Consider the following 18,963-nt stretch of genomic DNA (forward strand, 5'->3'; position numbering starts at 1 on the left):
TGATAATTAAATGTAAATTATTAAATCTATTAAATAGAAAATAATTATTTAAAAAAGAAACAAAAACAAAACTGAAATTTGTGCATCCAGAGCAAGCTTAAGATTTTGTAAGTCATAAAGGATCTTTCAGATGTTGTTTCAAAATAAAACATGTAAAAATATAGATTCTTTCAGGTTTCACTATTTTTATTCAAAATACGGCTCTTAATAATTATATGTGAAAAATTACATCATTGTCAAATGCCCACCATGAACCCAGACATCTACAGGCTGTCATATGAGAATTAAAATTTACAAGGAATCGATCACACATTATCGCATTGAGTTCAGTAACCTCGATCGCATGTTGTGTTTCAGCTCTGGAATCATTGTTAGTTTACTCCCAGACTGTAATTTTTGAAAATTATTTGTATTATTGCTAGGCCTTTTTCTATCATCGACAGAATCAGTTTCTTGAAATTTGTTCACCAACCTTTGAATTGTCGAGAAAGACCGACCATTTTTATAATAAGTTTCAATAATTTTAACGAGGTGTTCCGGGTACAAAATTGTGCACCTGTCACCTTGACAAATACCAAAGATGACATGGAAAAAGGTATCGTTATGAATTATTCACTACTGACAACTAGGCGTCACTTTTGAAAGACCCTTTGGATAAAAATATGCTGAGTACAGGTACGCTGAAAGAGAGGTACGCAGAGCATACTAGTTTCCATCCACCGAATATAGTACTATGTAACTCTGAACTATTGAAAAGAATGCAGCGCAGCAACTCGGATCAACACGAACTCGCCATTATTCCATATTCACTCCTTCTTTATTTGCAAATTCTTAATACAGAATAAATTGTTTATTAATTTTAAAACAAATGTGATAAATAATTCTTTCTTCTTTTTTACATTTAACAAAACTATAAAATATTAGATATAATAGTATGGTAATTATCTCTGCTTCGGTCTGCTTCAACCAACTGCCCAATAGTCCTTACGTAGCCAAGACATTTGCTTCCTTCCTCGTTTGCCTAGCACAATCAGCTGCAACAACTCATATTTAGGACCCCGCATAATATGACCAAAATATGCCGTTTTACGGCGCTTTATTATTAATAACAGCTCTCTATCCTTTCTAAGTTTCGTTAAGACTTTTTCCTTACCAACTTTGTCTGCCCACGATATTTCCATCATCCGCCGATTGCACCACATCGCAAACGCCTCTAATCTATTCATACTCTTAACCTCAGACCAAACGTAACATTTAAGGTACCGAAGACGTAATTTCATGTTCAAGCTTTTATTGGAAAAAAACTTTCCTGTAATTGAAGTAAGCTTCCGTCGCTGCTTCAATTCGACAGCAAATTTCTCTGCCATTTGTCCATGTTTTGCTAAGCCAACATCCTAGGTACTTAAATCGGGATACTCTTTGGATCGGATTGTCATATACATAAATGTTTGAATAGGTGCCATAGTTCGGTACTTGTAGATTTCCCTGCAGGCCTGCTTAGTACTCAACTATATGTATATGGTGTGTGTATATATGCACAGCCATTAACATTTATTTACTTTGGGTTGTCGGTTGCGCTTTTCTATTTGCATGTTCCACGTTTTGTTTACTAACAAAATATGTCTTGCCTTACAATGCGAATTCCTATTGTTGTTGCTTTAAGGCTAATAAATAATTAAACAAGCTTTCGAATGAACTGCATAGTGTAAGTTGTTAGTAGATTATTAAACAACACTAATGACATTCGGGTGGAATACTTAAATATGAGTACGACCCTGAATTTATATTATTTTAGGAAATTAATTTAATATTCTTGTTTTGTCCAGAGTTTTTATTGATTGACAAAAGAATGTTTATAGACTTCGAATCAATTTCGGCTTTAAATTTGGGTATGCATCTTCCCTTTATGTGGCGACTATTACCGATTGATTACGTTCCCCCTTCGACAGTCGGTTCTACGTTGCCGGAACGCCACGGATTTACTATATATCCGACCAAGTACTGCCACTCCAGCAGCTCTCCCCGTACATGTAAGGGGAAAGTTTTTGCTGCTACAACAACAACAACCGATTGATTACACTCAGGGGGTGTTTCGCTACACGCTGGAGCGTGACCGTTGCTAGAAACAACTTTTTAATGCTACGCTCGCGCAAACAACCAACCCATTCGTATGAGTACTAAGCACCAGCCGCTCTACTACAGCGACCGTAGTTTTTTTCTAATTAGTTATTGAATTAGATGATATCTTATGTATTTGCATGACTGGTAAGGTCGATAGTAATTGAAGGAATTTTTAATGAGTGATTTTCTAGAAACGTATAATTTAAAACGTTCCCCAACTTATGCAGCTGTTTGTATTACCATTGCCTACTTCTACAACTACAACATCTACAGAAACAAAATGAAACACACATTTGCGGTTAGTGCAGGGTGCATTGTATGTATGCTGGTTTTATTGTATTGAATATTATGTTTTACTTATTACGTGCATATTACATCAAATTACCAAAATATCTACATAAATGCTGACTATTGGAGCATTGAATTTGAGTATTGGAGTATTAGTTTTAACATGCATATACATCTGTACTTGCGATTTAATATCTCTTAAAATTTATTGATTGATTGATTTTAAATTTTATAGCTGCAAAGACAAAATGTCAATTACTGCTTACTTCGGGTGCACATCCGTGTGTGAAGACAACTGTTACTGTGTATTTTGAGCAGCGCCAAGCCTTTCAGTTTTTCCCCCACTATATTGAAAATTCCCTAATTAATATTGCAAAAGGCGCGAGTTTCATGTTCAAGTCAAATTATGTTAAACGTTAAGAAGCACAAGGTGTAAAAATACGCATAAAACCGCATTGATTATTCGACGCACATTTTGGACATAACAAAGGTTGAATTATGGGCTGAAACGGGCAGCCATATCAGGCCAATTTGTTACTTACTTAGTGTGACATAACAATACTAAAAATTTGTAACATCTAAAGCATTTATTGCTCGTAATACGTCACGATAACTATTTGCAAATTTTCAACAAAACTTAATTACAAAAAAATATATGTATATGTATGTTTAATACCACAAATGCATTGTAAAACATGCTGAGATTCGTTAGATTCGAATTGTATTGGAAAAATAAGCAATTATTTGTTACGAAAAGAGGTATACGCATTCCAATGACATCTTTAAATAGTTGCTTTACACAGTTTAATTAGCTTTAGCCCATTAGGCATATTGATTTTTTACTTTTTTCTTATTTTACGTCTTTTGAACTTTGCCTGCTTGCTTTGTATGTTATTTATAGTTTAGCAAGTTTAACGCAGACCAACAAAAGCAATCAAGAGTGGCAATAGCATAGATGCCAAAGAACCACAGTGAGCGTAATTGACCCATGCGGCACCACTTGTTCGCACCGAAGCGTTGTCGGGCATCAATGGTGTTTGTGTCGGACCTGCTTGCAATTGCTGTGAAGCAGCGGTAACAGGGCTTAGCGGTGCCAAGGGTGCGCTGCCTTCGCCAACTGCCGGCATAAGCGGAGCAGTGCCATTCATTTCCGCACCAGCTGCTGCGGGCGGTGGTGGTGGAGGTGCTGGGTAGCAGGCAATTTTTTCGACTTCAATCATTTTACTGTTGTCTGCTGGATCGGTTTCGTTAATGCGCACTGGCACGCAAATTATGCCACCTGGTGGTGGTTGTTGTTCGGCAGCAGCACCTTGAGTGGGCACAGCGCCTGGTGCAGGTGTTGCTTGTTCGGGTGCGCCATTTGCCGGTTGAGCTGCGGTGTTGTCACCTAAGGGTGCGAGCGGTACGTTGGGTATTGGGGCATCAGCTGGTGCTGGGACAGGTGCGGGCGCGACTGCTGGTTGTGTGCCATTTTCTCCAGCAACACCAGTGGTTATTACAGTTGCGCCGCCAGCGTTTGTGGTAGTCACCGATCCCGGTGGGCCGTTATTAATAATGATGATTTTGTCGTCATTGGTACCCGACTGACCAGGAGCAGGAGCCGGTGCAGATTCCACTACTCGTGTATTTGTGGGTGTAAGTACGTGTCCAAGGATCGCACCACCAATAGCACCAGCAGCTAATCCAGAGCCTAAAAATTATTATTATTTCTTAATTATTCTTAATCTTTGAAAATTCGGTGGGACCTACCAAATCCTAAACCTGATGATGTTTGCTGCGGAGGTGATGAATATAAAACAGCCCCCGGAGGCAATGCAGCGCCAGGAGCAACATAAGTGGCGCCTGCAGGAACGCCGCCTCCAGCCGGATAGTAACCGCCTCCACCTGGCATATGTCCACCACCTGGATAGTAACCGCCTCCTGCAGGCATATGCCCAGAAGGTGGATAGTAGCCTCCACCTGCTGGCATCGATCCAGGTGAATGATAAGTTGCTCCTGCAGGTAATTGGCCAGGCGATGAATAATAGGTAGCTCCAGCGGGCAGCGAGCCAGGGGAATGATAAGTGGCGCCAGGATAGGAGCTCTGAACGCCTTGTGTGTTAGTGGCGGTTATGGGAGTGTGCACATTGTTTGCGCTGCCATAGCTTGGTGGCGCGGCGTTGTTTGGCCGATATGCTGGAGGTGTCTCATGAATGTTGGTGTGTGCACCGCCTGCAGGATTGGAAGCAGAGTAGGAAGGCGGTGGTCCTTGCGATTTCGGCACATTCCATCCAATCGGTTGAGAATTTGTGGCACCACTTCCACCTCCGGCTGCTGGACGATTCGGTGCAGAATTATAACCGGAGTAGCTGAGTTTGGCAAGATCCGCATGAGAATTACTTGCACCACTGCCACTTTGGGTTGGATAACTCGGTTTGGTCACGTGGCCACTACTACTGGTGCGACCACTTCCCGTCTTACGATTGCTGCTACTCAAAACACGCTTTGCGTCACTGCATCCAAAATTGTGGCTCAACAATAAAATTGAAAAAATGACAACTGATGCGCAATTTACTTTCACCACCCTCGCCATTTTTGCACTGGAGTGGTTTTCCCCCTAAAAACAGGTTATTTTCGAGTACTCTTCTCACTGCACACAATTTTGCTTGCGTGTCTTTGTATTAATACCGGACCAAAATAATTATACTTGCTAATCACTAAAATAATCAACGACTTTATAGAATGCGAACTCAAGAGCTCAACTGAAAAATTTATGTTTTCGCTTGCTTCGTTTCGTTTGAACTGATTCATTCAATTCGGCGGACCACAACAGCTGAACGGCTCCATCATCGGTTTGTTGCAGAATTTGGGGAACGTGACCCAACGTTGCATTTCAGGGTTAACATTGTTTCTTTGTTGCTGAAATTACTAAAATTATCAACTGGCAATACTGATAAATTGACAGCAGCTATGCACTGAACACACGTCTCTTAATGGGTTGCACATTTTCCAGTAGAGTTTTGTGTTGGTGATTTGAGGCAAATTGTTTCCCCGAGTTTTCCTGCGTGCTGCAAGAAAATAGAATTTTTACGAGTCGGCATTCGAAAATTAAAATATATAAATAAATTGTATTATTTAGCATGGCGTCGATCAGTTTGTTAAATCCAAAGGCGGAATTCGCACGTGCCGCCCAGGCGTTGGCTATTAACATCTCAGCTGCCAAAGGCTTGCAGGATGTGATGCGGACTAACTTGGGCCCAAAAGGAACAATGAAAATGTAAGTGCTAGACATTATTTTAGTTATTTTCTTTCAGATATTCGTTTATTTTGTGTGGTTATACTTTTTTTTTAAGAGAAAAGTGATATTTTTGGTTCATATGGCCATATGACGCCGCCTATAGTGAAGAATATTGAGGTTATGTGGTAAAGCGATTTGTCATCAGGCGGCCAATAACTTCTTTTTTTATAAGCGCATGCAGCCTGCAAATTTGAGTATTTTCGTAAAATTCGTTATAAAGCTTCAGCTAAAGAAAATTATGGATTAATATCAGTCTTACTTAATAATTAGGTAAATCAAAACGACAATACTTACATAGGACTTTGAAGAGTAAAACTGACTTATTTTATTTTTACAGACTTTGTTTTATTATTTCATTGATTATTACTTGAATCTGCCTAAGAAAATTTAATTTATATATCTAACTAAGAATATTTTTCCTCGAAATTTGAGTTACGCCTTCGGTTTTCTTATAAAGCTTGCGCAAAAGAAATGTTTTTCTATTTTTTTTTTTTAATTCGTAGTGCTAATAAATTATTTGCTGTCTGTTCGTAACAATAACTGAAGAATTTGGAAATACCTATATCATGACCTTAATTTTAAATACGAGTATATAACATTAAGGATATTAGTGGCAGATTAAATTTCAAGGCTTTTTTCTGATTTTGCAGGTTAGTATCCGGTGCTGGTGATATCAAAATCACCAAGGATGGTAATGTGCTTCTACACGAAATGCAAATCCAACATCCAACTGCTTCCATGATAGCACGCGCCAGCACTGCTCAGGACGATTCAACTGGTGATGGCACCACTTCTACCGTTTTGCTTATTGGCGAACTTTTGAAACAGGCAGACATCTTTCTTACCGAAGGTCTTCATCCACGTATTGTAACGGAAGGATTTGAGAAAGCGCGTAACAAAGCTTTGGAAGTGTTGGAATCAGTAAAAATTCCAATTGAAATCAATAAGCAAAACTTAATGGGCATTGCTAATACTAGTTTGCGCACCAAAGTGCACCCTTCGCTAGCTGATGTTTTAACTGAAGTGTGCGTCGATGCTGTATTGGCTATACGTCAAGGAGACAAACCGGTTGATTTACACATGGTCGAGCTGATGGAGATGCAGCACAAGACTGCCACGGATACTTCTCTAATTCGTGGTATTGTCATGGATCACGGAACCCGCCATCCTGATATGCCAAAACGTTTGGAAAACGCATATATCCTTACTTGCAACGTCTCATTGGAGTATGAGAAGTCGGAAGTGAACTCCGGCTTCTTCTACAAAACTGCTGAAGAGCGCGAGAAATTTGTACGTGCCGAACGTGAGTTCATTGATCAGCGCGTTCAGAAAATCATTGAATTGAAGCGTAAACTTTGCGATGGCACTGAAAAGACATTTGTTGTCATCAACCAGAAAGGAATTGACCCCATGTCGCTGGATGCTTTGGCCAAAGAGGGTATTATGGCTCTACGTCGCGCTAAGCGCAGAAATATGGAGCGTTTGGCTTTGGCATGTGGTGGCACTGCCATGAATTCCTTTGACGATTTGGAAGAATCCAATTTAGGGTATGCTGGTGTTGTTTACGAGCATGTACTCGGTGAAAACAAGTACACCTTTGTGGAAGATTGTAAGAATCCACAATCGGTGACCATTTTAATTAAGGGTCCCAATAAACACACTATTTTACAAATCAAGGATGCGATCCGTGATGGTTTACGTGCCATCAACAATGCTCTTGTGGACAAGTGCGTAATTCCGGGTGCTGGTGCATTTGAAGTACGAGCTTATAATCAACTCATGAAATACAAGGACACTGTGAAGGGCAAAGTCCGTTTAGGTATACAGGCATTTGCTGAATCTTTACTAGTTGTCCCAAAGAATTTGGCAATTAACAGTGGCTACGATGCGCAAGATACGATTGTTAAGTTAACAGAGGAGGACCGTCTGAATCCAGAACCGGTTGGCTTAGATTTGTCAACAGGTGAGCCAATGAAGCCCGCGGATATGAGCGTATACGATAATTACCTGGTAAAGAAACAGATATTGAACTCCTGTTCAGTTATTGCCAGTAATTTATTGCTGGTCGATGAAGTAATGCGCGCCGGCATGACAAGTCTCAAGGGTTAGTCCCATTTGTCAGAAATTCACATTCGAAGTCTCAATGAAAACTACCCGCATTTGCTTCTCTTATATAAATTACTTATCACTAAATGTATTATTTCTTAAAAAATGTACGACTGCAAGTAGATGTTATGTGACTTTGACTACAAACATTTGATGATTTAATTTTGAAATGTATTAGACCCGCTTAAGCCATGATGACTTATAATACACCTCAGCTACTAATACTTCTTGAATACTTTTGTATTGAACTAATAAAAATCACTCTTCTGGCGTATAATTTAAATGGATGTTGAGTACTACTTTGTACAATGGTCTAATTCGGGGCAAAATTTGGGAGTGGTATAAAATTTATTCATTTACTTTGTGGCTGTGTTTCTCAATTCCATTTACTCAGCCTATGATATTGCAATCTTAAAGACTAGAGTATGTATAGACAGATCTTCTATTCTCCAGATATTGCAAGCTAGAGGATGATATTGTCTGTCTATTGGCACAATTTATTAAAAGATTAAAAAAACAATAATGAAATATAAACATATCAATATTTTGTGGCCAACCTTTTTTTGCTGGATGCCATCTGGCATCGATGAAACCAATTCTACGGATCTGTTTTTCCAGTGCGGTCATGCGATTGGAAGATGTTGAATTTGCTTTCATCAGAGAGTACATTGCCTCAAAAGCCACTTGTCTTGCTGAGGTAGTCCTTAGCATAGGTTAAACGCTTCTCTTGCTTCGTTTTTGAAATAAGAGGTTTGCGTCTATTCCCGCGAGAATTGCAGTTATCCTTATGCAATGCTCTCCGGACCGTTATTGGACGAATATTCTGTTGTTTTTGTTGTTGTAGCAGCATAAACATTCCCCATATTTACATACGGGGATTGCTACTGGAGTGACAGTCCTTGGCCGGATATAAATCCGGGTCGTTTCGGTAACGTAGAACCGACTGTCGTGGAAACGTGTGGGACGAATATTCCTTAACTTTCGCTGTGATTTCATGGTGAAAAGATTTTTAGAAGTGTACTACCTTGCAGACCGTTATTCGGCTCTGAGCGCAGTTGACAGATATGCTGACGTCATTCGTTTTGTGTTTCACACGTAGAATCCTAAGTTCCCCGCAACTACAATGTTATGTTGCGTTGAGATTAAGTGGCTTAATTAAATATAACAGATAAAAAAATGAGTTAGATGGAATATGATTGATAATTTGTCCTTGTGTCTGCGAGGTTTTCTGTAACTAAAAATCACTTCATAAGTGAACAAAAAATAATGTCAAAGTGCCTCTGCCTCTAGCACTACGTTTGCTTGAGTTTACTAATAATTCTATTATGATGTAAGCTTAAAAAAATAAAATAAAAATATATAAATAAATGTTAAAGTGGAAGTAAATTGCTGTACCAATACTTTCGTTCATAACTGTATGCTGTAACGCATGAGCACAGCTGTGAGGTTGACTAAACACAGCTTGGCAGCTGGTACAATTTAGCCTATATTCTTTGGTGTTGTTCAAATAGAATGGATAATTATCCGCAAAAATTAATTGATCAGTATTTAAGGGTTTCGAATAAGCTGAAAAAGTTTGATAGAATCGTATTCAAGTAAGTTTACGAACATAAATATTCTTAACAAGAACTAAAAATGTATATTCCCGCACTACAGACGCTTTGCGCCTAATGTCACTGAGGTGCTAGAGGAGTTCGGCCGTTTGGCGACCTGTTTCGAAGAAGCTGGCATTTTTCAGTATGCCGCTATGTGCCACTTAGGCGTGGCCAAATGTGAGCTTTCCGCAGGCAATGTGGTAAATGAATGCCAAGCCTATTTGAAAGCAGCTCGTGCTTTCATGCGCGCACACAACACTAACGCTGCGTTACAACTCCGCTCGAGTGGCGGCGAGTGCAAGGAGGGCGCGCTGCGTTGCTACTGTCAAGCATTAGAACGTTGCGCCGATGACACCGTCTTAAAAGCAGCTATAATTCGCGAAATGTCACCGCTGCAGCCTCACTACGATGGTTGCAGTAGTTTCGCCTCACCTGCGCATCGAATATTCGAATTGGAGCAAACAGCGCATGCCGCTTTAGAACAAAGAGATTTTCTCTGCGCTCTACAGCAACTCGATGATATAGTCGATAACATTTGTGAACGCAAACAGCATGAATTGTATTCGGATTTGTTACGTCGTGTGGAAATATTACGTTTGTTATTGCTGATGGCGTTAAATTTGCCACCAGCTCGACAGTCGCCCTCACATATTAAGTTAATTGAGTATTATGAGCGCTTAGCCGATCTTGAGGATGATCGAGAGGCGGAAACTGGCTCGCCACTCGCAGCTGCTGGTGGCAATCACTACAGCACAGGCACCTATGTGCCGTTACAAATGAAGTGGGAGCTAGCGGAAATAGTGCTGTCCTGGAAGGAATGCCGGACGGCAGATTTCAAAGTGATGTTGGAACAGTTTATGGGAAAATTTAATGCGCTCAATGAGGCACATCAGCATGTGGCGCAGTGCATATGCGAGAAATTACAAGAAAAGTATTGAGTGGAATAGTAGGGATAAGAAATTTGTTTATGGTAATTTAGTAAGTGCATATGTATATAGGTTCTTGAACATATATATAGTATTTTAATAAACATTTACGAAAATCAACATATAAGTGTATGAATTTTAGCACAATCGGTACACCAAGCAGCAGCTTAACATCATAAATAAAATCTTCCAACAGTCGGTTATACGTTACCGGAACGACCCGGATTTACTATTTATACGGCCAAAAACTGGCACTCCAGCAGCAGGGGTACATGAACGGGGAATGTTTTTTGTTGTTACAAGGTGTTGACACCTTTCGTGCCAGCCGAATTAAATTAAAATCTAAAACTCACGACCTCATCTTAGACAGGTCCAAAGCCTGTATACTCAAGAAGCCTGTATACCCCCTCCCTCTGGACTCAATCCGTCAAAACAGCAAATTTCCTGGGCCTACCGTTAGATAAGCTAGACGAAGACGACCGGCGATTTTTACTACGTTGACAGCGCAAAGTTATGTTTAATTCTGTAGCTAGCGATGTTTAATTCAGTCCAGTTTAAACGATTGTTTTTTAATAAAACACCATAATTTGTGTAGGAATACCTGTAAATTTTATTTCATTTCAATCGGTGTGATGAATGTTTTACTGAAGCTTTTGGCATACGTTTCTTCTTCTATTGCCGATTAAATATAATTTTATTAAATTGATTTCTATTATCCGAATATAAAGAAATTCACCTTCTATTATGTAACCTAAAAATTTTTGTTCACATTAGAGCAAACTTAATTTTTGCAGGTAAAAAGTAAAAAAGTAAATAATCACTATTTGAATAAACGTACACATATGGTTTATTAGGGTTTGAAAAGTAAACGCTTTACTAATTTCACCACAAATACAATTTCTATTTTTCCACCTTGAAATTCTCAGTATTCTAATTGAAATAAAAGGTATTCCGAGGAGCTTCGGTACTACCATCTTTTGGACCGGATGGTTTATAGTACATTCACAATATTTATTATTTGTAGCATAGCATATAGAGTAGATATTAAGTGAATAATAAATTACTTAAACAATCAATCACAAATGTCGTTCTGTTACGCGGAAATTTGTTAAGTTCTGCTAATATTCAAGTTACCCTAGCCTTATTTTTTTTATTATTCGTAATGCTGAACTTCAATATCGCATTAATTCCTTTGTTTATGTTTTAGTTGTTTGATGTTCTTAGGTTTTTCTGTTGCGTTTCACCTACATCATTTAACCATTTATGTTGTTTTTCTAATGTTTAAATAAACTGAAATTAGCTTGGCCTGCCACTTAAAAATGTTGTAAGATTATATGTATTTTCTTTTGTGTGTGTAGTGTGTGCTTGCTTGATTTACTTTTTCTTTCGCTCGTTTTCATTGCTAATTTTGTTCTTCAAATGATCTTTGTAGTCCAAAATGTTGCCTTTCCATTTCGTGACAGTTTCATTTTCGCACACCCAAATTTCTTCGGCAACCTGTTGTTAAAAAAATTTATATAAGCAATTAGTATTTTTTAGCAATTTTTTACTAATCACTCACCTGATTAATCAGTCGGAAATCGTGACTAACCAAGACCATGCCTCCATCAAAGTCGTTGATGGCATCGGCCAGCGCATCGATTGTTTCCATATCCAAGTGATTTGTAGGTTCATCAAGTAACAGAAGATGAGGCACTTGCCAGGCTAACCAAGCAAACACAACACGACAACGTTGACCATCCGACAATTGTCTTATCGGACATACTTGCTGACGACCCGTCAGACCATATCGCCCAATGATCTTACGCATCTCCTCTTTCTCCTTTACGTCGGGAAACTCACGCATCATATACTCCAGCGGGCTGGCATCTAAATCAAGCAATTCGTGCAAATGCTGATGATAGCGGGCAATACGCAAATGAGAATTTTTACGAATCATTCCAGAAGTGGGCACCAAATCACCGTACAAAAGCTTCAACAGAGTAGATTTGCCCGCGCCATTGGGTCCGACCAAAGCCAATCGTGTGTCCAAATCAATGCCGAATTCCAAATTTTTATAGATCCATGGCGTGTTTTCGTTGTAACGGAAACTGACATTCTACAATACATAGAAACGATAAGTGTAAGGATTGAACGAATAGAGCGAGAGGGAAGGTGCATGATTCATTCAAATACGCAGCGCTGTGCAAACAACACTTACCTGCACCATAATCACCGGTGGCGGCACAGTGCCGCAAGAGGGGAAATAGAAATTCAACACCTTATCATCGGTCACTTTTTCGGTTAAGCCTTGTGCTACCATCTTAGCAAGCGTCTTCTCCTTAGACTGCGCCTGTCGTGCTAACTTAGCCGAACCGTGGCCAAATCGTGCTATATAGTTTTTCATGTGCGAGATTTGATCCTGTTCCCAATTGTATTGTTTCATCTGATTCTCCAACAATTCCATGCGTGTGCGTACGAATGCCTCATAATTACCAGTGTAGTATTTGAGACGCTTCTTGGTCATGTGTATGATGTTTGTGCAAACACCGTTAAGGAAATCTTGTGAATGCGAAATGAGCACAAGAATTCGCTTATACTCCTTCAACTCCTCCTCGAGCCATACACAGGCATCCAAATCCAAGTGATTAGTCGGTTCATCCAAAAGCAATAGATGTGGCTTGACGAAAAGAGCGCGTGCAAGAGCGATACGCATACGCCAACCACCTGAAATTAAAATGATTAATTAATTAGTAAAGTTTTGTTGTTAGGAATAAGCGGTCAGAAATTTACCAGAGAAGTCCTTGGCTTGCTTCTGTTGCATATCCTTGTCAAAACCAAGACCATGCAGGATGCGTGCCGCCTTCGCCTCAGCCTGGTCGGCCGACATATCGTCCAATCGTTCATAGATATCGATCAATTGTTCCTGAGCGTCATCTTCTTCGCTCATTGCGAGTTCTTCGGCTAGTTTTTCCAATTTAATACGCTCCTCATCCACCTCCATAACGCATTGAAGCGCAGTTTTTGTGGACGCTGGAATTTCGCGCGTCAAGTGGAAAATATCAATGTGATCGGGTATAGGCACCTCACGATTACCCAAAACTGCGAGCAATGAAGATTTACCGCAACCGTTTAAGCCAATGACACCATAACGACGTCCACAATTCAATTCGAGCATTGTGTCCTGCAACAGCTCAGAGCCAAAGAAAGTGATGGAGAAGTTGGCGATTTTGACATCACGAGAACGTGGATGCACTGCTAACGAGCCGGTACAGGAGCGTGCCTCTGCACTGATGCGTGCTTCTTCTTCTAGCTTGGCACAAAGCTTCTCCTCTTCGGTCATTTCGCGTTCTGGCGTGCCATTGGTGCCGTTTTGTGTTGGCTTCTTGGACGATGAGATTTGTTGGATTTTCTTGTTACGCGCGTCCTTTTTGCGCTGCGCATCGCGTTTCTTAGCGTCGGAAGGCATTTTCGTTTAAACTTTTAACAAATTTGTCGCTGAGTTAATGATTTCTATAGTGACAATTATTTTCGCTGTGGTAGAATGTGAATAAGAAAAAAATGTAATACTTTCGTTAAAAATTTGGACATCAATATCAAGTTTTGACAAAATAATACAGAAGTGGATTTCACGTTATTTTAAAGTATAAACCAGTTGAAAAAAGAAAGCACGAAATTGCTTCAAGTTAATCCCTTTCAGACGCATGGAACGCACTGTGCAACTTATTCTGTTGTAATCTATACTTCCACGTCTACTATTTGCTAGTGTAAATAGACTGAGCTTGATGACTTTTCCAGCAACGTCAGCCAATCAGTCAAACGAAACATGTAACAATATCCGAGCACTTGCCCAGACTATGCTTAACTTAAGAGCTTATCCCTTCTTAAATGCGACACATTTGGTGGCGTTCTTAAAACTTCACTACTATACCACTTTCCAGCTTATAAACAAAGCGGTCGATTTAAACAGTTGGCTGTCGTAGCATCAAACATACGCACTTGTCGATAATTTTTTGTACTCAACTCGGCCATGTTAACAAGTTTACCTATAGAAGGCACATGTGCGCAAGCCGTCACTGCTACTAGAAGCAGAAAGAAAGTGACGCTAAATGAGCGATAAAGCAATACGCAAAAACCCAGAAACAAAGACGCATCGGCGGCGGATACATACGGGTATGTTATAAAATTTTGATTACGTTGTGATGGAAAATTACAGCAACTGAAATGTGCAACTCCCTACTGAAAAACCTATGTTTGTATGTATGCATATATGTATTGACAAATAACTTTCGAATAAACTGCTTTTATAACGTTACATCGCAACGTTGTAGAGTCCCGAAAAAAGTAACGCGCATGCTGTCCGTGAAAATTCAATAATGATACGTACGTCGTCACCAAGGAACCCGAGACGTTGGCGGGAAGGTGATGGGGTAGCGCCAGCGCATAGCAATATATCACTAATTTATTCTTTCAGTTCATTTCATAATTGTGCATTCGTTTTAAACGCCAATGCTGCTACCTGCTAGGTTTCTATAGAAAAACGTGTTCACTTGAATACCTACCAAAGTAATTTTCTGTTGAATATTTTATATTCCACTGTAGCTATTTAGGTTCTTGCCTGGTTTGAATATTGCCAATATAGTTTTTAAATACCGTTTATGGCTAAATTTTTCACGTGTTGAAAAATGCCCCCGACAACAGCGAAATCACGACCATGCAGAATTAGTAACCGAGAACGAAAAACCAAAAACCGAAAATCGAAAATCGAAAACCCACAGAGGACACACTGAAACACATATAAGTACGCAGCTGTGACTGTGTGGCCATTTTGCGGTTGTGCCATTTTGTTATATGTGTTCAGTGCTGATTGTCGTGGCACTTGTGCAGAGTTGTATTTAGTTACTATTAACGAACGAAACTAGATAAGGTGATAGCAGTAGTATAAAAGCAAGGTTCACATGTATTTTTTTTGTTTTTGCAATTAGGTTTTTTGAAACAAACGGAACAAAAAAAACTAAACATTCCCACGGCAGTCGGTTCTACGTAACCGGAATGACCGGATTTATATCCGGCCAATGACTATCACTTCAGGAGCCTTCCCGGTATATGTATGGGAATTATTTATGCTGCTGCAAAAACAAAAAACCGCTTTGAAACCGAGGTTTTTATTAAAGGATATATTAAAATAATGTATTATGAAATATATGATAGGGATGTGCAATGGTTTTTAACATGAAACGTTAACACATTATGATGGGAAGTAATTCTTATTAAGATTCTCGTTCGATAAATATAATAATGTTAATTTAATGAACTGTAATTTTCTGATCTAATAGTAATACCTCTCTCTCAGCGATATGTTTTTCTTTGTGAAACGGTTGAAAGAAACATGAGATTTCTTTAATCTTTCCAAAATTCTATTTTATTGATACTTTTTAATTTATTTTTTATTTATGACTTGCAACTTTCATTGCCCTTGAGAGTTTGTTGGCAATGAACGATTGCCGTTGAAAACATGGGATAATATTTCCTTAGTTTATTAAGGGAGAATTTGCAGAAAGTGTCCCATATCCAAATATGTCTAAATCTGTAATTAATACAGCATTTAGTTTTAATTTCATCAATAATATTCATTTCAACTTATAATAATACAAACTCAATTAAATTATTCAAAAGTACTATCATTAAGAATTAAAAATAGCGCCATTAACCATTTTGTTTTTGTGTTTATGTTTTCCGTTTGAAATTGCAACATAAATAGGCTCTAGTCCAAATATTTTGGCGAAATGTAATAAAATATACCAAATTAATGAAAAGCCATTTAGTTCAACGACACTGTATGTCCAAACAGAATAGCGATGAAAAATTTGTGTCGCCACTTTTGGCACTCGTTGAAAAATAACGTGAAAAAACAACATAAACCTGCTTACAGTCTGAAGTTCTTTGTTGTAGCTGAAAAGGAAAAAAACCGCGTCAAGTTACCGAATATGGAAGTTTCCGGCGCTGTAGGTGTCATCGCGTAATTGTATTTTCGCGTAAAGCCCGCTAAACACAGCTTTTTGGGGTATATACAATGGTGTAAGCGAAGCTGAACACATCTTAACTTGCTTCTTTTGCTAGTGTCAACGGATGTTACTCCACTTCCAGTTTCCTATTTTCTGGTTCTTGTGTATTGGTGTAGTTCAGTTCTTGTGTAGTGCTTATGGTGCTTATGGGGGCGACGGTTTGCTCGGATATCTTGTTTAACTCCAAACTACTGTTCGTTCTCATACAGACACCACCGCGTTCGGCTGAATCATAAATTTTTCAGTGAAAATTTTCATTCGCAAATATTTAGTAGAAATTAAGAAATTTCAATTGGATTTTGCTAAAATTTGTTTAAATGCTGCACTGTGGGCAATCGAAAGTAAAGACAATTTGAGAAAATCTTATAAAAGGCGTAAAAAAGTTTAGTTTCATAGAAGTCTGCTGCTAGAATTGAAAAAGGAAGGAAGTAAAGTGTAAAGTGTAAAGAGTAGATAGTAGTGGGTGGAAAAAGTGCAGTGCGGCATGCGGGTCGTACACGCTACACAGTGAAGTGGAAGTGCGTAAACGACAAAGGCAACAAAGACGACAGCGGAGAGTGAAGTGAATTGGAGCTGAGTGGGAGTTCGAAAAATAGGAAGCAGTGTAATACATTGTAAGCAGATAAAGTTGAACGGGGGGGCCGGCCGTAGTAGGAGTACATATTGTGGCGGATTGGAGCAGAAATTGCAAAAGAGAGCGTGGGAGGATGAGATACGAACGAATTGTTGAAGAACGGGTGAATAACGAGAGTTAAATAAAGCGGAAGAAGGAGAAGAACGCATTTATGAATATACTGCGAATACGAGCGATAAAAAGCAAAAGGAAAAACGAAATAGTATATTGCGTTGGAGTAGACGAAAGATAAGGGAAAAGCAATCACACACAAATAGACGACGAACTACACCCAAAAAAAGTGCTGCCAACAGCAACGGGAACAGAGGAGCAGAAGTGTTGAAAAATAACATTAAAGTATAGACGAAAAACAGGAATATTACAAAATTAATTCCTTTATTGCACTTTTAAGTACTTAAGTGTATGTCAGAGTGCAAGCGTATGCATGCGTATGTGTGTGTGTGTGAGTTTTAAATTCACATGTACATATAACTACAAACAAATGTATGTGGGCAGAGGCGTAGTTGCACAAACGAAACGGAACGAAAACCTTACATATGTATCTACAAACATACATAAATAGCGTGTAGCTGTAGCTGTCGTAAAGCGGCTAACCGATAAGTGGAAGTGCAAGTTATACCTGTGCCACCCACACAAATGCGGCACCCTGTTCAACTCTTCTGCCGGATACGCGAAACCCAGCTGGGAATGGTCGATATGAACTGCAGTGTATGAAATAGCCAGTAAAAGTGCAGTGTAAGCAATTAAATTGGGTTTAACGATAATTTTCGTATGTGTTCAAAGTGAATGAATTCGTTCGATATTCAGTATTTGTTCGTTCGAAACTGAAAACGCATAAATTGTGAAATTTCGCGTTAATCTTATATTTTTTCGTAATGTAAATTTACCAGCGTTGGCTATTTATATATTTGTTTTTTAATTAAGAATTGTACGTGCCATATATTTTGTACAAACCACGATACCAACCCATTCGAAGGCTTTGCTGCCTCAACAACAGCAGCAACAACTCAAGCACTCGCACACTACTTATCGGTGTTTTTTGGTATTTTGTTTTGTTGGAATATGGATTGCAGTCTTGCAGAACAAAATTCCGTGAATTCCTTGGACGAAACTGTAAGTACTCGCATAGTAAAAGAATGTGGATTATTAAATGATGATTATCGTTGCATACATACACTGTGTACATATGTATACAAATATCATAAACCCAGCGAACAATTGCAGTTAAGTTCGAAGGAACTGTTACATTCAAAGGCATTTAATGTTGTGGATTCGATTCGTTTTATGGGTAGGACACCCGAAGTGATGCAGAAAGTAGAAGCGGGAAGGGTGTCTCATACATTGTGAGCCGCATTTGATATATCCATCCCTTAACTAAGTTGCTTAAACCACTTAGATATTTTAAGAAGGTAAGAAGGAAGTCCTTCTAGTGAGACATTTTGCAAATTTCTCAGGTTTTCAAGGAAAAATGGGCAAAATATTTTGACTCTATTTCTTTATCCTCTCCACAACTCCTGCAGAAGTCATTGTGAGGTACACCCATTCTACTGGCTAGGGTGCCAATAGGGCAGTGAACCGTTATAACATCTTTGTGAACGCCGGTGGGGGGTTAGGGGTAGTCAGAGGCCCAAAAAAAATGATGATTTTCAATAATTTTTTTGCTAGTCAATTGCTTTATTTTTTTTTTTAAATAGCATTAAAACATCAAGTTTTCACTTGACTTTAGCAAAATTTCAAAAAAAAAAAAATTAATAATTGTAAAAGTTATCGCTGCTTGTGTGGAGCCCGTTTCTCCAGAAGTCCCTTGCGGTGATCATCACAAGTCTTTGGAGATTCATCTGAAATCAGTCGGACAAGAGAAATTTGTTTTATTAATAGATAATCTTGTGCCTGATCGAAACATTTTTTTTTTAAATTAACAATATGGCGGCCTCAGGAAATATTTTTCAGATTTTCGAGAAAAAAAAACCAA

General features: G+C 38.9%; 5 protein-coding genes across 6 annotated transcripts in view; 3 read left to right on the top strand and 2 right to left on the bottom strand.

The window, feature by feature from the left end:
* Positions 1-2,413: 2,413 nt before the first annotated feature.
* LOC128859024 (basic proline-rich protein-like) lies at positions 2,414-5,244 on the bottom strand. Its single transcript, XM_054095686.1, has 2 exons — positions 4,159-5,244; positions 2,414-4,099 (listed from the first exon to the last, which is right to left on the bottom strand). The coding sequence occupies exons 1-2, from the start codon at positions 4,979-4,981 to the stop codon at positions 3,321-3,323; spliced, it is 1,602 nt and encodes a 533-aa protein (XP_053951661.1). The 5' UTR covers positions 4,982-5,244; the 3' UTR covers positions 2,414-3,320.
* Positions 5,245-5,375: 131 nt separating this feature from the next.
* LOC128859025 (T-complex protein 1 subunit zeta) lies at positions 5,376-8,075 on the top strand. Its single transcript, XM_054095687.1, has 2 exons — positions 5,376-5,665; positions 6,337-8,075. The coding sequence occupies exons 1-2, from the start codon at positions 5,529-5,531 to the stop codon at positions 7,793-7,795; spliced, it is 1,596 nt and encodes a 531-aa protein (XP_053951662.1). The 5' UTR covers positions 5,376-5,528; the 3' UTR covers positions 7,796-8,075.
* Positions 8,076-9,242: 1,167 nt separating this feature from the next.
* LOC128859026 (uncharacterized) lies at positions 9,243-10,799 on the top strand. Its single transcript, XM_054095688.1, has 2 exons — positions 9,243-9,387; positions 9,449-10,799. Exons 1-2 carry the CDS (start codon positions 9,305-9,307, stop codon positions 10,323-10,325), a joined length of 960 nt encoding a protein of 319 aa, XP_053951663.1. The 5' UTR covers positions 9,243-9,304; the 3' UTR covers positions 10,326-10,799.
* Positions 10,800-10,899: 100 nt separating this feature from the next.
* On the bottom strand, positions 10,900-15,106 carry LOC128859023 (ATP-binding cassette sub-family F member 2). Its single transcript, XM_054095685.1, has 5 exons — positions 14,855-15,106; positions 13,086-13,826; positions 12,514-13,019; positions 11,875-12,411; positions 10,900-11,810 (listed from the first exon to the last, which is right to left on the bottom strand). Exons 2-5 carry the CDS (start codon positions 13,759-13,761, stop codon positions 11,688-11,690), a joined length of 1,842 nt encoding a protein of 613 aa, XP_053951660.1. The 5' UTR covers positions 13,762-13,826; positions 14,855-15,106; the 3' UTR covers positions 10,900-11,687.
* Positions 15,107-16,498: 1,392 nt separating this feature from the next.
* LOC128859027 (ras-associated and pleckstrin homology domains-containing protein 1) overlaps positions 16,499-18,963 on the top strand; it is a 37,631-nt gene continuing 35,166 nt past the window's right edge. The window contains exons 1-2 of one of the 2 annotated variants that reach the window (XM_054095690.1): positions 16,499-17,726; positions 17,916-18,104. In XM_054095690.1, the coding sequence (XP_053951665.1) occupies positions 18,054-18,104 (51 nt within the window). In that variant the 5' untranslated portion in view covers positions 16,499-17,726; positions 17,916-18,053. Of the gene's footprint in view, positions 18,105-18,963 lie in introns of both variants that reach the window. The other variant, XM_054095689.1, reaches the window with a different exon arrangement.

Source organism: Anastrepha ludens, chromosome 3, assembly GCF_028408465.1.
Source record: "Anastrepha ludens isolate Willacy chromosome 3, idAnaLude1.1, whole genome shotgun sequence".
Lineage (NCBI taxonomy): Eukaryota > Metazoa > Arthropoda > Insecta > Diptera > Tephritidae > Anastrepha > Anastrepha ludens.

Bases quoted from the DNA above. Each gene is read 5' to 3' on its own strand.
- LOC128859024 (XM_054095686.1), bottom strand. From the start codon at position 4,981: ATGGCGAGGGTGGTGAAAGTAAATTGCGCATCAGTTGTCATTTTTTCA. The intron at 4,100-4,158 runs GTAGGTCCCACC...AATAATTTTTAG, and splicing joins ATCATCAGGTTTAGGATTTG to GCTCTGGATTAGCTGCTGGT.
- LOC128859025 (XM_054095687.1), top strand. From the start codon at position 5,529: ATGGCGTCGATCAGTTTGTTAAATCCAAAGGCGGAATTCGCACGTGCC. The intron at 5,666-6,336 runs GTAAGTGCTAGA...CTGATTTTGCAG, and splicing joins CCAAAAGGAACAATGAAAAT to GTTAGTATCCGGTGCTGGTG.
- LOC128859026 (XM_054095688.1), top strand. From the start codon at position 9,305: ATGGATAATTATCCGCAAAAATTAATTGATCAGTATTTAAGGGTTTCG. The intron at 9,388-9,448 runs GTAAGTTTACGA...CCCGCACTACAG, and splicing joins TTTGATAGAATCGTATTCAA to ACGCTTTGCGCCTAATGTCA.
- LOC128859023 (XM_054095685.1), bottom strand. From the start codon at position 13,761: ATGCCTTCCGACGCTAAGAAACGCGATGCGCAGCGCAAAAAGGACGCG. The intron at 13,020-13,085 runs GTAAATTTCTGA...TTTTAATTTCAG, and splicing joins GCAAGCCAAGGACTTCTCTG to GTGGTTGGCGTATGCGTATC. The intron at 11,811-11,874 runs GTGAGTGATTAG...TTTTAACAACAG, and splicing joins ATTTCCGACTGATTAATCAG to GTTGCCGAAGAAATTTGGGT.